Raw genomic sequence first — 22650 nt, 5'->3', positions numbered from 1 at the left:
CGATAGGCCACAGACGCCAAATTGATCCCGAGGGAGGGAGAAGGGTGGGGAAAAAAATAAAACGAAGTAAACTTTATCGCGCTACACGTCATCGCAGTGCTAGAAAGGATTAAGACGCGTGTACGTCAGCGGAGCACACGCCCTTGCGGCGTGACGTCATTCCGCACCGCCGGGCAACTTCTTTTTTTCCTTATATATCGCTTCGTGTATAACTTCACCACCACCCGCCACCACCCGCAATGGTCACGCTTGTCTTCTCGCATCGCGATCTTCGCGACACGATCTCATCAAGGAGAAGGGGGAAAACAGAAAAAAAAAAGAAAAAGAGAGAAAGAAAAGAAAGAAAAAAAAAAGCATGAATTGTGCACTCGACTTAATGCGGCGGCACGTCGCTGTTGCTTGCAATCGTTCTCCACCACCACTTCCGCCGCCACCACCACCACCACCATCACCAACCGCAACGTCGTCGTCGCGTATAGGGATGCAATTCCTGAGCTCTATTAATAACTGAGGCGAGGCACGAATTAGGCGCAGATCACGCGAGAATAGAACGTCTATCGACCGAGATCCGCTCTAGGCCCTGCGAATAAGGGGTAGTAATATAACAAGCATGTATCCTCTCCTGCGAAATTCCATCGTACATATATACATGTGCACGTACGTACACAGGGATTGCGACGTGTTGCGCATTCATGCGAAACATGCAGCACGCGGGCAGACGGTGGCGAAGACGATACGGCACTTCCACGCGTTGTCGATGGATGGGGTCGGGAGCTTCTCTAATTATTCAGAAGGGGATAGATTTGCATGTACGAATGGAGGGATTATTACGCGATAAGGATGATTTTTTTCTGAGAGACGCCACCAGGGAACGATACAATTCGGTATCTCTTGTTTATTGTTATCATACGATCCCCGTGTATCCTCTTTTACATTTTTACGAATTCAAGCCCGTTGCGACGAAGCATGTCTTAATAAAGGGCCAGCCCGACACGCAAAGCGTGGTAGCCTATCATCGAGGTATAGTATTTTTCCACAGGAACGCCCGTGGAAATACCTACCGTTCTTTATTTATGAAAGGCTTTTTATTACGGTATATTGCTGAACTCACGTTGTAATTTTCGTTTCATCGAGATTAAACGAGAGCACACGCTAATAATAAATTATTAATATATTACATATACGCTTATAACAACGTTATTGTAATAGTATTATTATTATTATAGTATTATTATAATAGCATTATTATATATAATAGCAACACATTGTTGCCTTATTTTATCGACCATCAATTTTCAATGGCTGTCTATTTTTCAATTTTAGACTGTTAATGAAAAATAAATAACGGAAAAAAAACTTGAGAAAAAAGAAGGTTATTGCAAAGTGCGAGAGTTTATGAAAACAAATTTAAAAATTGAAATATATTTGATTGCAAATAAATAAGCTAAATCCAATCTTATTTGATAAACATCGTTTTAAAGACCATATATATATATTTTTATATGTAAAACTGCCTCTCTTACGATGATTGCAATCTTCTTTTCAAGGCAAATAGCCTAACACGAAATTTGTGACTTACTGTCGGTGTCGTAGCTCGATTTAAGCTTGAAATGAGCACAATCCTTGCTCTGCTCGCAGTAGCTGTTGAAAACGAGGACCTCCTTGTTCGAGAGCTTCAGCTCGCCCACGATAGCTACCGGATCGAACTTGGCGTTCAGGACGATTACTACGCCGGATTCGCCATCCTTCTCGTGAGTCAATTGTTGGCGTGTATACTTGAAGGAGGAGCTCCTTGTGTCCTCGCCTATCTTGAGATTGCCGTTTCCTTCGATGGTGATTTTACCGGCCTCGTCGCGTTTCTTGTAGTTCGTGCTACGAATAAATCATAAGCTTATTTTAAATACATTCATTTTCCTTTCCTTTCACATCACATTGTCCCTTTACGTTATTTCATTTTGAATTTCAATTTCTCTTGAATTTTCTTTGTAAAATTGTATTTAGAAAGAAGATATAATTTAAACTTTAAACTTTTGAATATTCTAAGAATTAAATGTCCGTCAAAATTGCGCGCGATGTTCCCGTTTTTATCGTTCTTTCGTTCGAATAATATATAGACATTCTTATTAGATGATGAGAATAAGCGGTTGTAATGCTTTTTATAACGCCACACAATCGATACTCTACATTTTCGGCTGAACCGCTTAACGCTTTTTTACGTTTTACTATTCGATCGAGGTGATTTCGATGGGACACGAATAAAAAGGACTGGCAGTTGGAATGTATTCTCGGAAACCACTTGAATTAATTTTAGCGAGTGAATCGATGAAATTACATAGCGGGGTGAACGGAGATACGACTTCTGTTGTATCTCTGATCTCCTTTAAAACGACCTCGCGGCCTTTCGTTAATTACTTGCAGACATCTTTTATTCTTTGTTTTGTCACCACGTACGCAATCGATCTTTAAACACGCGCAAAAGATGTCCATATCGCCGTCAGAAAACATCGTTAAAAAATTACTGTAGAAATATCGACCTTAGCAGAAGCGACAGGATCGCTAAATAGGAGTCAGGACTGTAAAGAAAGCGAATTGTATACTTCCTGTATTTCGAACTTGATTATCGAAATAATTACGTACGACGCTTAATTGATTTCTAGAATGTCAAAACTTTTTACAGCACATCATGTTGAGTTTCTTATATAATTATTTTGTTGGTCCAACAAAATTTTTTTATGTATTTCAGCAAAATCGTTCTTTCCGTGTATAAATTGTTTTCTCATTCAGGTAAAAAACCATTAGTTTCTTCACAAACTTTAAAATATGGCGTAGGATATTACAAATTGTTGCATGAATTGATACATTTTGCCGTTTCTATGTACGAAAATGCAGCGTACCTTCCGGTTACAATGTTTTTGCCATCGCTGGTGACGGTGATGATTATTCGCCTGCCGGTCTTGGCGGTGGGTTTGTTAGCGATTTCGGCGTGAATCTTACGGTGCTTGAGCTTGTCGCTGTCCAAATTAACGTTAATCACGAAATTGTCGATGCTATCCAGATTGACATGCGCGTCGGCAACGGCAAAGCCTTTCGGCGTTTCGATCTTCCATTCGCCTGAAAACAAATTTATTAAGCTCGTGTAACAGCTTGGAAGAACGTATAGGTGAAGTTTTACTTGTCTAAGTAAGTAAAAATGTTACATCGTATATTATATCTTGCAGTAGAAAAGGTATCAAATATAGATGATTTAATATAATTTAATATTATTTTGATTGAATTCGACGAATGTTACCTGTATATTCGTGATCGCCAAGTTTATTGAATTTCGAGAGTAATTCCGTTTTTCCCGCCGGGCAAGTGCTAATTATGTGTATCATCGGAGAGATGTTGCCACTTTGAATTTCGCTCTTAAGCGTGTACTTTGTATTGTCCAAAGTCAAGGCTGCATCAGTTTTTCTTACTTGTCCGTCCTTTTCTCTCTTCAAAGATAAATAAGAAAAATTAGATGCGCGTAATAGATATAGTCAGCGTCGTCCTGCGGCAATCTTGGCGGGTGCCGTAAACTTAATTTTGTCTTTAAACAGCACGCTGCTTACATTACCAACGGTAAACTATTATAAATGACACAATGTAAAGAATCACAGAGGAGTAATATCTGACCGGAATAATCCCGAGAGATTTGCACATAATTCAGTTAGCGGATCGTAATTAGTAGTGAGACGCGAAGGATCTCAGTTTAAACCTTAGGTACGAAGTTTCTACATACGAAGAATAATTAAAAGCATTGTAAAAACGGTACCTCGTGCTTGAGTTCAAGGTCGATACTATGCAGCTTCTCATATGGGGTGGTAGCCTTGGCCTTTACATCAATGTGCGTTAAATCACGATTGTACGTGAGGGGGCTGAGGGCGAGAGTCATCTCCTTCTGATCATACTTGACGATTGTGTTGGTGGTAACAGTCACCTTGTCGCCGTTGGGTTCGTACTTAAAATGATCATTGAGAGAGATAGGCGGGATCTTGAGAATGGACAGATCGAGTTGCAAGTCGCTGTCGTAAGGATGTTCGCCGTCGTAGATTCCAGAGCTTTTGAAGGCTCCGTCGAGCTTGATAGATTTATCGTCATTGTAAGTGAGCGTCGTCAATCCTTTCAGATTAACGATACCAGTCGTTTCAGGTTGGATTAGTAGATCGTGCGTGTAGTCGACCTTGATGTTACGTAATTTTTCGGACGGCAATATCAACTCCGCATTACCTTTGATCGTGCAGGGCTTGTCAACGTCATTACCGGGAATGTAATTTCCGGAACTCTGTGAACAATAACGCAAATTTACTCATCTAGTTTTATAAACGCTTGCCACGCCTGTATCCACATAGGAGAGGTATCAACAAAAGTTATTGCACTTACCTTCAGCTGGAAGTCTTTACCACTGGAAGAGGCTCCTTTGTAGGATAGTGCGCCGTTATCGTCCTCGGTAGATTCGTATTGCAAATTAAACGGTCGCGACATACGCGATCCCGACAGGCTTAAATTGATTCCCTCCACTTTTTTATGGCCATCAGTGTCGACAAGGTTCTTGAGGCTCAAATCGAACTGTCCATCGTCGCCATTGAAATCGACAGCCTTCAGTTGAAGGTTCATCAAGCATGTGTACGTTTTCAAATCGAAGTTGACAACGTCATTGACGTATGTGAGTTTTCGCGATTTGCCGCCTTTAGATTCGTGATCTTCTAACTGGCCATTCACGTGAACAGTATATTTGTTTCCATTCTTCTTGGAGTTACGCTTGTAATTAGTAAGTAGGTAACGGCCGCACGGCAGTGTGACATCTGCTTCGATGGCCAGCTCGCCCTCGTGTATGGTGCCATCCAACTTACCCTTACCGTTCAGCTCAAATTTATAACTCATTATCTCGATCACGTTCTTTGTATCTATAGCATTTTTCTTTATGTCATTTACAGTGGATAATTTGATACGTTTTTTTGGATCCTTCTCTACATCAAGCAGTAGTTCAAAATCGCCATTGTATTGTGTACCGCTCGCCGTCAAGTCGCCGGTTCCCTTGATTTTCCGATTGATCTTTGGCAAATCAATATTGAGTTGAGCATTACCTTTGCCATTCTGCATGGATATCTGTCCCGCGACGTTCAGGTAATTCTTTACGATTAAGGTCAAACTGCCCTGAGGATTCACGTCTTGCTGCTGCAGCTTCAGTAAGAAATCAACGTATTTGACGTCACTGACAATGACATATGCTTGTGACTGGATATTAGAACGCTCGACATTCAAACTGCTAAAAATTTTAACTTTTTTGTTGTCCAGCTTTAGATCGCTGTCCAGCTCAAAATTCAAGTTTTTGTTATCCTTGTCCCGATTGTATGTAACCAGTGCATCGGCCTCGTATTTACCTCCCGGTACAAGTTCAAGCTTGTTCTTGTATTTGCTCTTGTGCGCGTCAATAACCGTACGCTTGGACTCTAATTTGATACTGTTTTGCAAGAGCTCAGCTTCGAACTCTACCTCGTAATCGCCTGTTTTGGCTTTGTTTTGCTCGGCAGATAGCTTTGAACCAAACTTAAATTTCTCATAATCGATTTTAACCTCGCCCTCGAGAGAATTGGGTTTAGCCTTGCCTCCAAGCTCTAATTTCAACTTCGCGGCAGGATACGAGATTTTAGTAGAACTACCCAGGACGAAGTTTTGCCCTTCTTTGTTTGGTTTGGCGATAGCATGATGCTCGAGACTGAAACGATTTGTCTTGGAGTTCTGATCTGGACCGTGAATAAAGATCAGATTGTATTTGTACTCGTACGCATCCTTTTCAAGTTCGGACTGAATGTTGAATCCGATACTAGGATCCTTTGATGGCAGTGCCGAAACGCTGATGGAATAGTAACGATCTTCTTTTTTCTTCGCTTGCAACTTGAGAGCGACGGATTCTTCGGCGTAACTCACCTTCATGTCTAAACCGGCGGCGTTTTCTGCTGATTGAACATAACCGTCGAGACCGACAAGTTTCTGACCACTCGCAACGAGAGCTACCTTGTCAAATACGTATTTTTTACCGCCATCCTGATCGACCACTTCTACGGTACCTTGTACCTCGTATTGCTGACCGTCGCGAGACGATTTCAGTCCGGATTTGGAGGTCGCTAACTTCTCGATATGTTCTGGTACTTTGTACTCCAAGATGGGCTTGTACTTTGCACCATTGGCTAAGAGACCGACGCGTCCGTAATATTCCTGATTATCATTGTGCACGGTAATTGTAAGTGAGCGCTCTTGAGGTTCTTCCTTTATTACTCCTTCAACGGAAGCTTTCTTGAAGGGAGAATCAAAAGATAATTTAGCGTGTTTGTTGGGCTCAAGAGCAACTTCACCGGTTAAAGACACGCGTCTGTTTGTTTTACTGTTTGGCGTTTCTAGTAAGATCTCGAACGATCTAGACTTGGGTGATTTGTCGTGATAAATCTTGAGGTGAACACTTGATAGATCGTTGTTCTCGTTAGTAATGCTGAATTTTGAAGGACCATTCAGAGGGAAGAGTGCTCTTTTTTGCGCCGATTCGATACCATCATAGGGGAATTCTACGTGGCCGCAAACCGTTATACCCAGAATACTGGACAACTGTTCGAAGCAGTCTTTATATAACTTACCCTTGCCGAATTTTGGAGCTTTGTACGTGTCCCCAGAACTCAACAGGACCTCACTACTAACACTAATGATTTCCTCTTTTTTCTTCGGTGCGCCAAATATTATGTCAATACCTTTGCCGTCCAATAACTTCACCGTCAACTCGCTCGCCGTGTCAGTATGCAACGTACTGACGAGTTTCATACCCGATTCTACATCGAATCCTTTAACGACCATGCTACCAGCAACACGAATAGAGGCACTGGGTTCTAAGCCAATGTGTACCTCGGCATTGTTCGGGTTCTTTATAATAGCCGGAATATCTACCTTGCCGTGTGTTTTTATATGAACCACACTGGTACCGATCACACCTACAGAGAGAGCCGTACCTAGATTTGTCGGATAGACGAGCTCTACGTCGAGGAACTGCATGTGATTCTGTAGATTGTAATCAAATTTCTTTATCTTGCTGATCCCATCCTCCAGGTTGTCGAATATCTTGTCGATAATATGTTCCGGCGTCAACTGCGAGGGATTACCGTTGTAAGTTAAATAGGCCAGTTCGACACCGAATAACTTGACGGACAAATCTAAGTCAAGCTGTTGATCTACTTCATTATTTCTTAATTTCACACCCTTTGCAAATTTGTCAAGCTCTCCTTGTTTAACTTCACGCTTGCCACGCAATTTGTTGACTTTTTGTTTGATGTATTTAGCGATGTTTTCTACATTGTCCACTCCTTTGTCCACCAAATCGTCCACTTCGTTATCCGTCAAACGGCCTTTGGGTCCGAAGTAATGCTCGATCAATCTGTCGAGATTCTCGATACGTGTATTGAGCTCCAAATAGTTGAAGGCTCTTCCGAATATCTCGGTGGACAAGTTTAGATTGATAGAGCGTGGCACGAAGCTATGTTGGCTGTAGATAACGTTGCTCTCTAAGGTGTTTCCAAGTCCAATACCACCTATATTATACGACAGTTCATTGTTGACGGAAAATTTGCGGAAGTCCTCTGGGAATTTGGTTCGCGGTTTGATCTGACCCAGATGCTTCTTCGCCTCGGCTTTAGTTGGCTCGGCAGACGCTCGCAGATTACGCAAATGACTTTGGATAAAAGATCCGACCTGATTGACGGTTTCCTTATCTAAAATCTCCTTAAGACCGCCAGCGACATGCTGGCAGGGACATACGACCAAAGATAGATAAGATTTGATTCTGATTTCACTGTCCTCCTCACGATCGCCCAAGACCTTCAGAAGGACATTTTTCCACTTCATGGAGCAGCGAGTGGGCAAACTTTCGATCGCGGCAACTCTGACTCGATTACGGACATTCTTGTCCTCAGCAATGTTAACCAATTTCTGCAGAGTAGCATCATCAAGATATTGAGTATTACCCAGCGCCTTTAAAGCCGAAACTATGAGATTTTCCTGTTCTCTGGTTTTTGCTTTTCCATTGCCAACTTTCTCACGAATCTTGTGGACAGCTTGTTTAACTTCGGCTACGTTCTCGCAAGTGTGCTCCTGGCAGTACTTGCCGACTACCTGACCGATACCAAGATAACCGAGACGCGGTAGGTTTGGCTGATCAAGAAGAGAAATGACGGCAGTTACTGATGGTAGATTCACGTGATCGATGAGAGCGAGACTCCCGTAGAACATGAGTGCTTGAACGCCGGTAAGCTCGTGACTCTTTAATAAGTCTACGACTACTTCCGCAGCTTCGCCGGTTCCAGTACGGAAGAGACCATCCAGGAAGATTTTTTTGTCTAGGACCTTGTCGAAACCGTTACCATTTTTTACTTTCTGATATATCGCCAAAATATCGTTCTTACTGCTAAAACGAAGAACTTTGACGAGCTGTGCAAACTTTTCCGCCGCGTCATGCTTCACGCCCTCATGCTCTTCAGCGCTTGCTGTTTTCAAGGCTGCAGCGATGCTATCGGCTGACGATTTGACGACGGGATGTGGCGCTTCAAAGATGAGAGATTTCGGCTGGGAAACTGGAGCGTTCGGGCTGTCGCCCTTCTCACCTTTAAGTGTCAGAGTGGTTTGCACGATCGTCTTAGCACTGATATCTCCGTTGCTCCATGGTTTCAATTTGTACGTCTCGACCGAGGTCGCTTTGTTCAGAATACCGCGCTTAAAACGTTGCTCAATCTTTTGGTGCGATGACAGCAATGGAGTCGATTGGATGTCAGATTTTTGGTCGTAGATCGAGGATATAGGACCATTTCTGAGACTCTCACGATAGGAACATCGAGTCAGATCCCTCTCCTTATGGATGACCAATGAGTCACCGTCTTTGTGGAAAGAGAAGTCAGTCGGACAGCCGCCGAACACGTCGATCTAAATATGGCAGATAATGCGTTACAGTGGCATAATTTTATAATGAGTTGAAATTTTAATAAATAAATCTCAAGATATAGATATACCTCATGATGAGTTGTAGAACCAGATTCTTGTATGATGGCTGATTGGAATAAGGAAGTGACCGCTCTTTTAATGTTGAGAGATGCTTGCGAATCACCGGCTTCGGTACAAACTTCTGTATCGATATGGCCATCGTGATAGTTGAATTGTAACGCATGTTTTTCAACATCCGGCAGCGATATTGGCTATAAAGTAGCATGCATATATATATATATTTTTTTTACACGCTTACACTTCGTGTATTCTTTCTCGCAATATGTAGGACAAACTTTATCTGTTATACTCGTAACTTATATGGAAAAAGTAGCAATGTGAAATTTTGTATCATGAGACTATAGAGTACAATAATTTAACGTTAGATGACAGTAAATTTTACGTGCACATTATACTAATTGAATACGAATCATATAAACTATCATGGATTAATTTTCGTAGAGAGTAGTCAATTAGAAGTTTGTATTATTTATGGGAAGTTATTAAGAGTAATTATATTAAAAGTTCTTTCACATTTCTGAAAAAGATTAAATCACACCTTCAGGTCTCATATACCTATTTCTACATTATTTTAATTTTCATTGTAATTCTTATTTTCCTTGTATATTTATTTTGTCTTTACAGAAATTTAATACTAGGTAATTTAATACAGAAAGACTGTTATTAATTATATATTTTAAATACTAAAAACGTATTACTCAGTGCTTTTAATATGTAAGTAATTAATCATTTAAAAAATACACGAACAATTGGTTATAATTAAAACAAAAGTATGATTATTATCTCATTAATATATATATTATATTAAGTTAGTTATAAGACCTTAGTTATAAGAACTGCATTAGTTAATAAATTTTAAACGACAATTATTTCCTAATTCTTGGAAGTGTGGAGTTTCATCGAAACTCCACCAATAAATTGAAACAAATATAAATTATAATATAGAATTGCAATGTGGCAAATGTCAAGCGGAGATGGCTGACAATGAGCCAGAAACCAAATTCAAGTTCTTTATTTTTCAAATACTAACGCAGTTATGCAAAATATATATGTAACGATATTTTTCTGCTTGTCTCCATCTACAATTTGATCAGTTAAACAAAGATTTGAATGTTTCTTATGTTGTTTTGAAATTTCGCATAAATACCTGATTACATAAATAATTAATATAGAAAATGTATTTCCTCGATAAAATGAAGACACTAATTCGAGTTGAATATCGTGAGTGTTTTATTAAAAACAAAAAGCTCGACGTGTACAGTTTCCTTGTAATGCCAGAATACGTATTTAGAAATACTAAATAATTTGACCGTCGATTACGCGACGGTGGAGACAGAGAATAAAGGAACATTGAATATATTCGTTTAGGTTGTCTTTCATACTCTAGATGGAGTGATACACAAATCATTTCTCGTAAACAAAAATATGAACAATTGGTTATAATTGAAACAAAAGTATGATTATTATCTCATTAGTATTAAGCATTTAAATTAAGTTCTTTATATATATACACATACACATTTTATAATTAATTAATTGATTACCTTTTAAGATGAATTTAGTTTTAATAACATATGTTTAAGTAATTTTAATTCTTAGTATTAATGCTCTAGTCATGGCTCTTTACTATATAATTTTTTGGAAGTGTGGAGTTTCATCGAAACCCCACCAATAAACTGAAACAAATATAAATTATAATATAGAATTGTAATTTGGCAAACGTTAAAGGGAGACGTTGGCTGACAATAAGTCAGAATTTAGGTTCTTTATTTTTCGAACTGCTAATGACGCAATTACACAGGATTTTGTATGTAACGATGTCATTTTTCCGCTTGCCTCTGTCTACATATGTATTTACAATTTAACCAGATAAACAAAACGTTTGTTTTTGTTTGCTATGTTGTTTTAAGATTTTACGTAAATATTGCAAATGCTATACATAGCATAATGTAAAATCCACAATTAATGACATCTTGCATATATCAAGCACATAATTGCAATTTTGCATGTCGCAGCTATACTCTAATTGGAGTTATCTTACTTATGTAATTTATGTTTATTCAATTTGGTGAGACAATCACTTTTTCTCCCTCTTTTAGTAATAAATTGATCAGTATTAGATTTCTGTATAGCACAGATATTTTGACAATGCGCAATGTTAAAAAAATACTTACGGCTCCATTGATTTGTACGCCCTTCAATCGGACCTGTCGAATGCAGTCAGGTTTCACTGACAATTCAACAGTACCCTTCAACTTTAAGGTAGCGTCACCTTGAGCATCGGGAACCGATGTTACAGACGTTCCTTCCAAATCATATATGTATGTGTGTCCTTCTTGATAGCCTTTACCTCCTTGCACTGAAGAGAAAACAATTTATTCAATGAAACCTTTTTAAAATAATTATGCCAAAGATTTTTTTTCATGACTTTTAAAGATATACTTACTTCCATGGCAGCCGGCTGTACATTTATCTATAACAAACAGAAAATTATTTGTCAATTTTTAGTAATAATTTTAAAAGTACAAATATCTCTCTGGTATTATTTATATTAATTTTATGAAAATGTTTATTACAATACAAATTGTATGATAGAAGGAATAGAAAACGTTAATTATTTCTTTCTTTTTTACACTAATCAGAAATGTGTTTGCAGAAAAATATAAAATAAAATGAATTATAAAACATATATAACAAAAACAAAAAAAATACCATTTTCTTTATATTAACATTATTTTAATTTTTTGGATTTTAGCATTTTTTTGAAATATAAAAATTAAAGTAATGTTAACTCAGGCGGAAAAAAAGACGGGCTACAATCTATTATGTTTGACGCACAGATTACGTCGACAAAAATATATTTATGCATCAAATGAACTCGGTGCTAGGGTCGAACGTTGATAACGTGCTGTTAATCGTGACTTTCTTGACCCTGGACCATGGAACTTTCATTTTTGTTCGATAGAGCGCGTCGATGCCCGCGGACCGGCAGTTTAATGGGTGCCACAATAGTTTCACCCTTTAACATTTAAATTGATTCGAACCAAACCGAAGTGACTTTTTAAACGGCAACTATAAATAAAAGGTAACGTATCAATCAATTGTAGTATCTGTAGTAATTTGACATTTACGTTACGCCCTTTTTAGTTGGACGAATTTTTCAATTTGTACAAATTTTACATCGCGTGTACAAAACAGTTATTTATTACATTTATTAATATGTTGTACTCTGCTTTTAAATATAAATATATATATGTATATGTATGTATACATATATTTAATATGAAACAATGTTTATATATTAAATCATATCGATTTTATTAATATTAGATATTACGAAGAATAAATAATTAATATTAATATTTATATATTAGTGTTGCGCATTGGTCTTTATCTCTGATTTTTACTTTATCTCATTTACATTCGGAAAAATAACAACATCGATAGCAAAATTCATAAGCATGAAGCACAAACAAGACACTACATGATATAAATACAGTTATCAGTACACGCGTAAAATTTTACTTTTTAACAGAACATTGATTATATAATTTGACTAAATAGATTGTATTCTATTAAGAGTCAATTGGTGCGTTTTATTAGTAGTTGATATAATCTCCATATCAACTTGCTTTTGAGATAAAAGACAAGTATTGGGTCAATAATGTGAAGAAACAGCGGATGTCATTAAGCAATTGGCGGAAGTTTATAGTTCACAAATTACATCTGTCACAAAAACATTAATATCAATTTTACTAGACGTATCTAGTATCATCTATAGATCTATTTCGCAATTTATATTATAAATAAATAAAAACCTACGTATTTAATGAATAAATACATATCATAAAATTCAAAAATATTTTAAAATGTTATTTATATGCATAACCTTTTTGCGGAGAGGAAATATATTAATTTATTCTATTTATATTTATGTCTATGTGCATTCGTGCAATTATTTGTCTTATTCGTTGTGTTGTATTTGATGCTTCAATTATTTTCAAAATTTTGTGGTTCTCCTTCTTGAGAAGTTCTATTTCTCTTTAGAATTGTATACATTAACGCGAAGTCGAAGTTATTCAATTTTGATATTGAGTATTTAGAAAATATATACTTACAAACATAAATTTTTCATTAACGATAGATTACGAACCAGACAGATTACAGCTAAATATTACCCAATATCTTATGAAGATTAATCGTAGCGAAAAACAAGCACACATACAAAATTGCACTTTGCACTGAAACGAATTGCATAATTAATTTATTCGACAAAAACCTTAGTTGAGTAAAATTAATTTGCCTGGTCTAACAAAAATGTTCACCTCTATACAAAAATAGCACAACAGCTAGCAGAAAACAAAAGAGCGAGCTATACAATTGTATTTATAAGAATTGTATGACAATTACAGTTTACCATTGAAGCGATCAAAGTATCTAATAACGGAAGCAGTTAAATCTAATCTTCACAATTTATATTCTTCGATTAGAAACGTATATCGTTGCATATAAAGAAAGGGTGAACTAGAAGTTTGATTTCTCTCGGACATGTATTTTTTTCAAGCGTCCGAGGATGTCCGGCCAAAATTCCAATGTGTCCGATACTCATTTTCAGAGAAAGTGAGATAACCAAAAATTATTAAATCCATTGCACATAAAAACATAGTAAGCTAATCGTTATCATTACTATGTATCTGGGATAAAAAGTTTTAAATCTAGTTACCTTAATAAAGAAACTTTACTGTAGAAATTTTCTGTTGTCGCTAAGGTAGAAAGAGCATAAAATAATTCTTTTATAAATGTGTGGGGAAAAATAATTAATTTTTTCTAGAAGAATGATGTGATCAGAGACACAATAAATAAGAATATTCAGATTGCACTTTATTTAGACGATGATGACGTAAGAAAAAGGAAAGAGAGAGAGAGAGAGAGAGAGAGAGAGAGAGAGAGAGAGAGAGAGAGAGAGAGAAAAGTAACAGTGACCGAATAAATGAAGAGAAAAAGAGATAGATGAGGTGTAACAAGAGAAAGGGGAAGCGTTCCTTCAATAGGGACAAAGGTATAACAAAGGGATGAAGAACGACGCGTGCGAAAAGAGGAGGAGGAGGTGGAGGAAAGTGGGAGTCTCGCGCGCGAGAATAGACTAAAAGAAGGATGAATCTATTCGGTGAAGATGCACATTGTTTCTCTATAACGATGTTACGAACAATCGCCTTTTCCTAATTGTCGTTATTTTGATGACAATCTACAAATTCGTTGAAATATTCATGCGGCGATTCCTCTTTATTATTATCGAATTGTTGGAATTTCACGTTTTATTCAGAAGAAATCCGCTACGAAGAAAATCCTTTGAAATTATATTAGCACTTTTATTTTTCTTCATTGCTTCTTATTTTCCGCTCTTCTATATTATTTACTCTTTGATTTGAAATCAAGTTTTTCCGAGCGACAAACAAGATATTTATAGGAACGGTTGATTATTTTTAGATATGATCGATTAATCATTTTGTGAATTATTCTTTAGATACATGGATAGGTAAACTTATTTTATCTTTATATGTGTATTTAGACAGATTTTAGTAAAACTTTTATTTAAGTTTGTTGACCGAAAAAATATTTTGGAAATTAAGGAAATAATATTTATTTATATTTGTTTTATAATTTAAATTTCTTTGGCGAAAACTATCTCCAAATTACACACGAATACGCAAAATACAATTCTTGAATCCAATTTGTATAATTATGCTCTTTAAATGTTATTTCGCCTGAATAATGCAATCCTGACAGATGTAGTGTAGGTACAACAATATACCGGCGGGCTTAAAAAGAGAGAGAGAGAGAGAGAGACTCTCTCGCCGGGATTTTGCTGTAATCTAACAATTGCAACCATAATTTCGCGCGTTGCTTGCTCCCCAATGTGCGCTGCATGATTAGAGGTGCTCTGTTCTCGTTATATTACTTAAACGTATGCATTATGCAAATTCGCGGCGAACGACAGAGAATATATCCACTTTCATATTTCATACACAGGGGCGCTGTATCTTTCTTGCATTATTTCACAGCGTGTTTAAACGTCGATCCTTCTCCTCGATGAACCCGCATTCTCTGTTCGTATTTTTAACCCGACAATCGCGCTTCCATTTCTCGCATACAAGCGCGCCATTGTAATCATTTATCACGGAATTTAATGCGCCTTCAATGGCCGTTGAGTGGCTCGATATAGCGGGGAGATGTTGCGGTTGTTAAAGGGATATTTATATGAAAAAAAAAAAAAAGAAAAAATCCAGTTCTCGCGCGCGGCATTGTATCTATTTTCCGGCGTTTCGAAAAAATACGGTGACCGCGTAGCGCCGAGTCAATTGGAAAAACGTATCGCGCCGACAGAAAGCGACGATCGCAATCGGACTTCGCTCGATGCCATTTTGCTTGAGAGGGTCGCGGAGAGAACCGGCGTATATGTCCCGTATCGTTTATATGCTCCCTTTACGTACTTTAAAGCGCGGCGGTGAAAGAACGTTTGTTACGTCGCAACGGTCAGATCGGATCTATTTTACTGGGATGTAGGGACGTCAGATCAATTTACCAAATGTCCGGTCGAACACGGGGGACCTGTAATCGTTTCAATGATACGGACCTCGTTCCGAGCACCGATACGCCATACGCGAACTCTTTAACCACTATTTCGTTACTTCTAGAACATGCAAGAGAATTCCGCGTTCATCACGGTCGAGTTCTGCTCCTTCGTGAACTTCGTTAATTGCTTCCATCATTAGAAATGCGATAGTATATATTCATGCCGCAAGCGATACTGATTACCGAGCCCTGTCATTTCGAACTTAAGCTTGCGGCACACACGATGTACATTGAAAAATTCTGCTGTCTGTGTGGTACAGTCTAGTAATTTATTAAAATGCAAGCAATCTAGCAGGAAAAGAAGCATTGTGTGCCGCAGGCTTTATTTTTACCGATAATTTACTTGCGTGTGAAAAAAGTAAAAGAAAACGTAAGTAATACAATAAGGAGCTACGAGCCAATTTAGAAATAACAATTAAATATAATTTCCAAACAGACATTTCGACTTAATATGAGGTCATTATCAATGTTAAATCAAAGGGTAAATTTAAAGTGAGATATGTGGACGCTAGATGTAAATATGAATTGTAATAGTTCCTTATTGTATTGATTTTGAGTCATTTGAACCGTTCTTTTTTATTCTAGTTAATTTAAAAGAAAACGTATTACAGGTCTCATGATTTTACGTTCAACGCGAGAATGTTATAAGTTCGAAAATAAATTTCTATTTTCTGAAGAGTCCGTATTCGAGACGTCTCATAAAGAAAGGTCATAAATGATCGTTATGTATCTCATGTGATTGTTTAGTGTACATATAGTATATTAGTGTACATACATAATATATTAATATGCACTAATGCACGTCATTGTTTAAGATTAATTCGAACAACAATAATTAAAGAAAGAAATATAAAAACACGATAAAGTTATCAACGGGGAGTTTTCATATCGAATTTGAGAGAGTAAAAATATAAAATCGACTATTACAGAATAAGCAATATATTTTATCGCCAGCTCGCTGCCGGATGGGATAATAACAATCTGTAACTAACCGGTGGATCATACATTCACTTTTATTCATATTCTATACACGAATATATCTGTAAGTTAATACTTGCCCATTCGTTATATTCAAAAAAAGAGCATTCGCTAAAAAAGATTTCGTACACTGAAAAAAAAAGTTTAGTAATAGCTATTAAATGTATGATGAAATAACGTCAATCAAATATTTGGTTAATGTAACAAAAAATCATGTTACACTTTTACCAATATTTAGTATTATCATCTCTGGTAATACTAAATATTTGTAAAAGTAACATTATTTTTTGTTATATTAACCAAACATTTGATTGACGTTATTTCATCATACATTTAATAGCTATTACTAAACTTTTTTTCAGCGTACATACTATTCATTACTTATTCGCTGCAATTTTGTAGAAAATTAAAGAACTGATTTTCCGCATATCTACAACTATTTTCTGCAAATTACTTCACTGGTTGTTACATTTCGCTTAAAACATAATTCAATCTAAAATGTTCTTGTTTGTTAATGGAAGCCTCCAGCATTCTCTTCCTTTATTCCGGTAATGTAATCGAAAGAACAATTTTCTTTAATCTTCTTCCAGTAATAAGAAAGCATTAAACACGTTCGCCGATAAAAAGTTCCATACTTCATTCACAAACATAAAAGAAGCACGCGCGCGGAGGTGTCGACTTTGATTGTTAATTAAAATCTGGAATAATGTAATTTAGCAGAAAATGAAAAATTATATGTCGATAATGCAAATAAAATCACGTCAATGAATGAATTACTGCCTCTAAAGATTATAACAAAACAAAAGTAGGATTTTGCATAGAAAATCAACATTCTTCCTTCGCTATTACGAGGGAAATTAAGATGAATCTAATGCCATGTAAATACGTCATGATGGCTACATTAAGATAAATTTTTATTAATCATAATGGAATTATAGCAAATGAATACATAAAGAAGAGTATTTCGTTATCTGTAGTTTATCGCGTTAATTACCATTGGAACAATGGCGCGGATAAAAAAAAATTCTGCGAATTACCAATCTTTTGGGATCCCGTAATTCACGAAAATATCGCGTATTTCGACATCCATTCGCGACGATAATCTCTATCCTTGACACAGCGACTAACCTTATGATATTCAAACCTGACCGCGCCGGGCACGTTGACCCTTTCTATCAACACTCGCACATTAATCTTTAATTTGATAGAAAAATTAAGACTTATCGAAGTCATCCGGTCTTCTGAAAGGTCCGTAAGGGAGAACGTGGTTTAAATCTTTGTATCCGAGTATTGAACATAACTAGACGCCAACTTTACGAGCGCCCTTAGGAATATCAATAATTTAACCATAACGTTATACTCTCTCTCTCTCTCTCTCTCTTTCTGCAACGTGAGATACAAGTAAAATACTGACGTGAATGCAGAATACCATAAATCAGTATTATTATGATATCAAAATAGAATAGCTCGAAGGAACAATCCGAGAGATCTCATATATAGTTTACCACTAAAATAATTATACATTGTATAAGTATCATATTAAGTATATATATATTATGATAATTCCTTTTATTCAATTTTTAATTAATTCAAATTAAATCTTTAACTTACGGTTACACTTATAATCGATTCTTAGAAACATTCTGTGGAAAGTAAGAAACATTACTTATAGACATATTGCTTTGTAATTTGCGTGTACAAGAATACAAAGTTTTTTTTCTCATTCTGAATGTGTTTAGTTATTCTACTTCCCTAACTATTTTATATCGATAGAAGAATGAAAGTTACGAAGTTAAAACTAAAAACTCTGGATTCTTTTCAGTATAAGAATCTATAAGAATTTATGTATCGCCTTATACACGAGATCTACCCTCAATACATTTACTTAGTTTATTTTCTCAATATGTATAACATTTTCCAGCCGAGGAAAGTTTTCTATTTAGGAAAAGAAATCGGTACTTCCTCGGTGTTATAACTTTTACGCTTCTGTGATCATTGAAGAATAGAGAAAAGAACGAACATGAGAGAGAGAGAGAGAAAGGACTGCAACAGCCGTCCAGCTCTTTAGAGGGTAAATCATAAAGTACCGGAGTACTTTGCAGTAAGGGGATGAACGACGAAGCGCATTTTCCGCTTTACTTACTGCCTGAGGCGTCGACCGCCAGGAAGAGAAGGAGACAGCCAGCGAAGACGATCGCCCTCGCAAGCCCCATGGCTTTCTCTCCCCGAGAACCGCAAACTACTTTAACACTACTCTTGCACAATCAGCGATGACACGATCGACGGCCACGGGCGAATACAAAAAGCGTCTGCGCTTTTCTTCGTGCGTGCTTTTATGCTCTCGCAGCTCCCCACCCGTGCTTATAAATCTTTCCTATGCATGTTGGGCCACTTATACATATGTCCGCTCCCCGGGTCCGGGGCTTCGTCATCACTACGACATAAGAGATAAAGAGATCTCTACCGCACCAAGCAAGATGGAGAAAGAGACTTATCAAAATTTTCCTAGTGTCTATGGAAGATTAGACCAGAATGGACGTTGTCTAGATGCACCCGTTTAGCATTGCCCCAAAAGGATACGTTTTATCACGGAAAGGTTGTGACCTAACAAGTTTATTTCCTGTCACCGCCTCTTCTTGCGATCACATATCAAATAATATGAGAAATACAGTATATCATATATATATAAAAACATTTGAAATAAAAGTATACAATTCTCCATTTTTCCTGAATGTAAAATTAAATTTACAAAAAAGATTTATTTTATATATTAAAACACACACATACCCACACACATATAAAATATTTAGACAGTTTTTATGAAAAAGAAGAAAAAAAATCAAGACTTGATGTTTTCTCAAGATAATCACGGCAAGAGGGCAGTTTTAGGTGTCCCTTTAACAAGTTCGGGAGACTTTTGTCATATGTTACACATATGTGTAACACATGACGAAACTTACTCTAACTGAGATTTCTTTGTTAGACTGCTACTATTTTTCGAGATTTTCTATTCTGTTCAAGCTATGACACTAGTTATGTTTATATATCAATTTCTTTGACTCATAACATTATCTTGCTAGAAGAGGAAATAAATCCACATTCCTTTTATCAATTTTTCTGTATTTAAAGATATTTTTACATCACGATATTTATATTTCTGTATTTTAGTTAAAAAAAAATTTTTCTTTTTCCGTCAAACAACTTGTATGTATTTATTTTCCTTCACTTTACATAAGTTTTTTCCAAAACGGAAGAGACGTACAGGGTGATTCATTTAACTTGAAAACTTTGAATACTTATTTCACTTATTCATGATTAAAAAAAATGTACATAAAAGTGGAACGAGTTTGAGGGAGACATATTTTGAGCATGTTCTTTTTTTCCAAATATGGACGTCTAGATATAATATAAAGGTCACCTCCATTTTTATAAATGTAATTATATGACTATTACAGTTTTTTTTATATATAATATGATATTTGATATTGTAATAAGTTATGGTATAATAATTACAATAACTGCAATCATTTTTATGATAATACTAACTATAGTCACTATATATTTGCTGCTAGAACTATACATATACTTATCATAGTTATAAACAGCAAAAACTTTTCTCTCAATGTAGAATTTTAAAAAGAACGATATTTAGCCGTCGTATGATATAAGGCTCGAAAAATTTTAAACTCTCTCTCTTTCTATGAAATATAAGATTATTCTTTTTACTTCTTTTTTTTTTTATTCTCTTCTTATTTTACGAAAATAATTTATATTATAAACGTACTTACACGACTCTAGATATCATGTAAATAATAAAACAAGATAACATGACGCACTAAAGGAATAATAAAAAGTTTTTTTTTTCATCCATGATTTAAATATAAATTTCGTAGTTTATATAAGAGAGTAGTATGTTCTATTAAACGGTGTAAATTTCTCTTTCAAATTTTGAATGTATGCAACATATACTTATCTTATATATGTTGTTAAGTTAACACTTTATTGGACAGCAGAAATAAGTAATGATTTTCAGTAGTTTCCGCACAATATCACTGAATTTAATATTCATGTCTTTTTTATTCGAAATACTTTTATATTAGTTAAGTCATTTGATACATAAAATACACGCGAATAGAGAATAATAAATTTTACATACACATGAACGTTTATAGATTTTCCCACGAGATGATCCAAAAAGATTCCGTGATATTCAAGAGAATAGTAATTATATCTGCTCGTTACACTTTTCGCGGATCAATATATATGTAAGTCGCTCATTTCAGTCAAGACTAAAAATATTAGATATCGATTAACATTTAATACCTGCTGAAATTCTATAATTTCTTTAAAAAATGGTTTCGTATCTGTGCACTGTAGAAACAATTTAGATGAATGTTTGTTGCATGAAAATAAATATGGTCATGATATAACTAATCGCGTTATCGTAAACGGCAGTAGAAAAGTAAACAGGCTCAAAGTTACCAAGATTGTGTGACAAAGCAGTGAAATATTCAGAGTAGAATCTACATTGTTAAATACATAAAGTGAAATTATATCCATTTAAGTTTTTAAATCATTTCTATAGGTCATCACTGTTCCTACTCAATATGTCATTAATTTGACTAAAATGATAAAGACAATTTAACGAAAAAACATAGTAAGTTGATTCAAATTTAGTTTATAATTTAAGTACATACGTTAACACAAACGGTTATTATTATTTTATAAACAACTATGTATTTTCTTTACACATTTTGCGATAAATATCGAAACTAGGCAATTTGATCGAAAAATAGATTGATTAAATGTGGTTATTTTCTCAATTACATGTTCGTATTAAAATAATATATTTTGATACATTATACATTTATACATAAATACATTTAGAAGTTAGAAATAAAATATTACATTTAATTTAAAAAATTGGTTTAAATTGGATTTTTAAAAATATATAACAGTGTATGGTGTAGGTATTATATGTCACGCACAAATATTTTTCTTTTTACGATTCTCTCAAGTTTTGAAAATATAATAATATTCGGTGTTTGAAAAGTCAATCCGCACACCGCAATAATTAAAATATAATTTTAAATCGTAAAATTTATTTTATTTACTTGAATTTTACATATAAATACCTTTAATCTGAATGCTTCTAGAAGAAATAACTATCTAACTTGTGTTATTTCGCAAGTAGAGAGTAAGTGATTGAAAGAGACAAATAAAAATAAGAGACAAGAGCAAGATTATCACAAATGTAGGTGACTTGAGGCAGTGCAAGTAACTCGGGACAGCATGTGCTTTTGTTAAATTCAGTCGTGGTATCCATCCATGAAAAAAAGTTGTTAAAAAAATTTAAAATTTAAACTTTCTTTAAAAATTCGTAGGTGGATACCACGATTGAATTTAACAAAAGTATATTCTGTCCCAAGTTACCTGTACTGTTCCAAATCACCTACATTCACGGTACTCGTGAGTTATACTTAATTAAATTTGTGACAAATAATAATTGATTAAGTTATTATATTATTAATATAAAGCCGATACTAAATTAATTATATTCAATTTATAATTTAAATGCTATTTGATGGTTTGGTGTGTTCTTCATAATATCAAACAAGAATATAATTAATTTATGATTTGTCATTTACTTAATTTAGATGATAACACTTATACGCAATCTGAATTGTAGTATTTTTTATCTGCTTATATTAAATAGAAAATACGATTGCGATAAACATCGATACTCACTACTTATTGATGATGATGATGATTTCAGTACGAGTTATATATAACACCTTTTAAATGAAAAAATGTGTTTAAAATTACGATTAAAATTTAATAATATGATAAAAATATGATAAGAATGTAACGTTGCAGACAAAATATATCTCAGTAAAACTACGCGTTTTTCTATTCGATTTTCCAGAACGTTTAGATGAGAAAAAGTGCTATCTCTGACAGTGAACTCTCGTGATCTCTGTC

At 35.4% G+C, this 22650-nt stretch overlaps 1 protein-coding gene across 1 annotated transcript in view; it reads right to left on the bottom strand.

Annotated features, from left to right (window-relative positions):
- Positions 1–18957, bottom strand: part of apolpp (retinoid- and fatty-acid binding glycoprotein apolipophorin) — a 28391-nt gene extending 9434 nt beyond the window's left edge. The window contains exons 1-9 of the mRNA XM_018538001.1: positions 18812–18957; positions 11504–11530; positions 11232–11416; positions 9066–9248; positions 4405–8979; positions 3797–4306; positions 3290–3476; positions 2895–3111; positions 1580–1872 (exon numbers count right to left, since the gene is read on the bottom strand). Of these exons, the coding sequence (XP_018393503.1) occupies positions 1580–1872; positions 2895–3111; positions 3290–3476; positions 3797–4306; positions 4405–8979; positions 9066–9248; positions 11232–11416; positions 11504–11530; positions 18812–18881 (6247 nt within the window). The 5' untranslated portion in view covers positions 18882–18957. The remainder of the gene's footprint in view (positions 1–1579; positions 1873–2894; positions 3112–3289; positions 3477–3796; positions 4307–4404; positions 8980–9065; positions 9249–11231; positions 11417–11503; positions 11531–18811) is intronic.
- Positions 18958–22650: the final 3693 nt, after the last annotated feature.

The sequence above is a fragment of the Cyphomyrmex costatus genome, unplaced genomic scaffold, assembly GCF_001594065.2.
Source record: "Cyphomyrmex costatus isolate MS0001 unplaced genomic scaffold, Ccosl1.0 scaffold189, whole genome shotgun sequence".
Lineage (NCBI taxonomy): Eukaryota > Metazoa > Arthropoda > Insecta > Hymenoptera > Formicidae > Cyphomyrmex > Cyphomyrmex costatus.
Note: the sequence above shows the minus strand (reverse complement) of the source record. Positions and strands in the feature narration are given on the sequence as shown.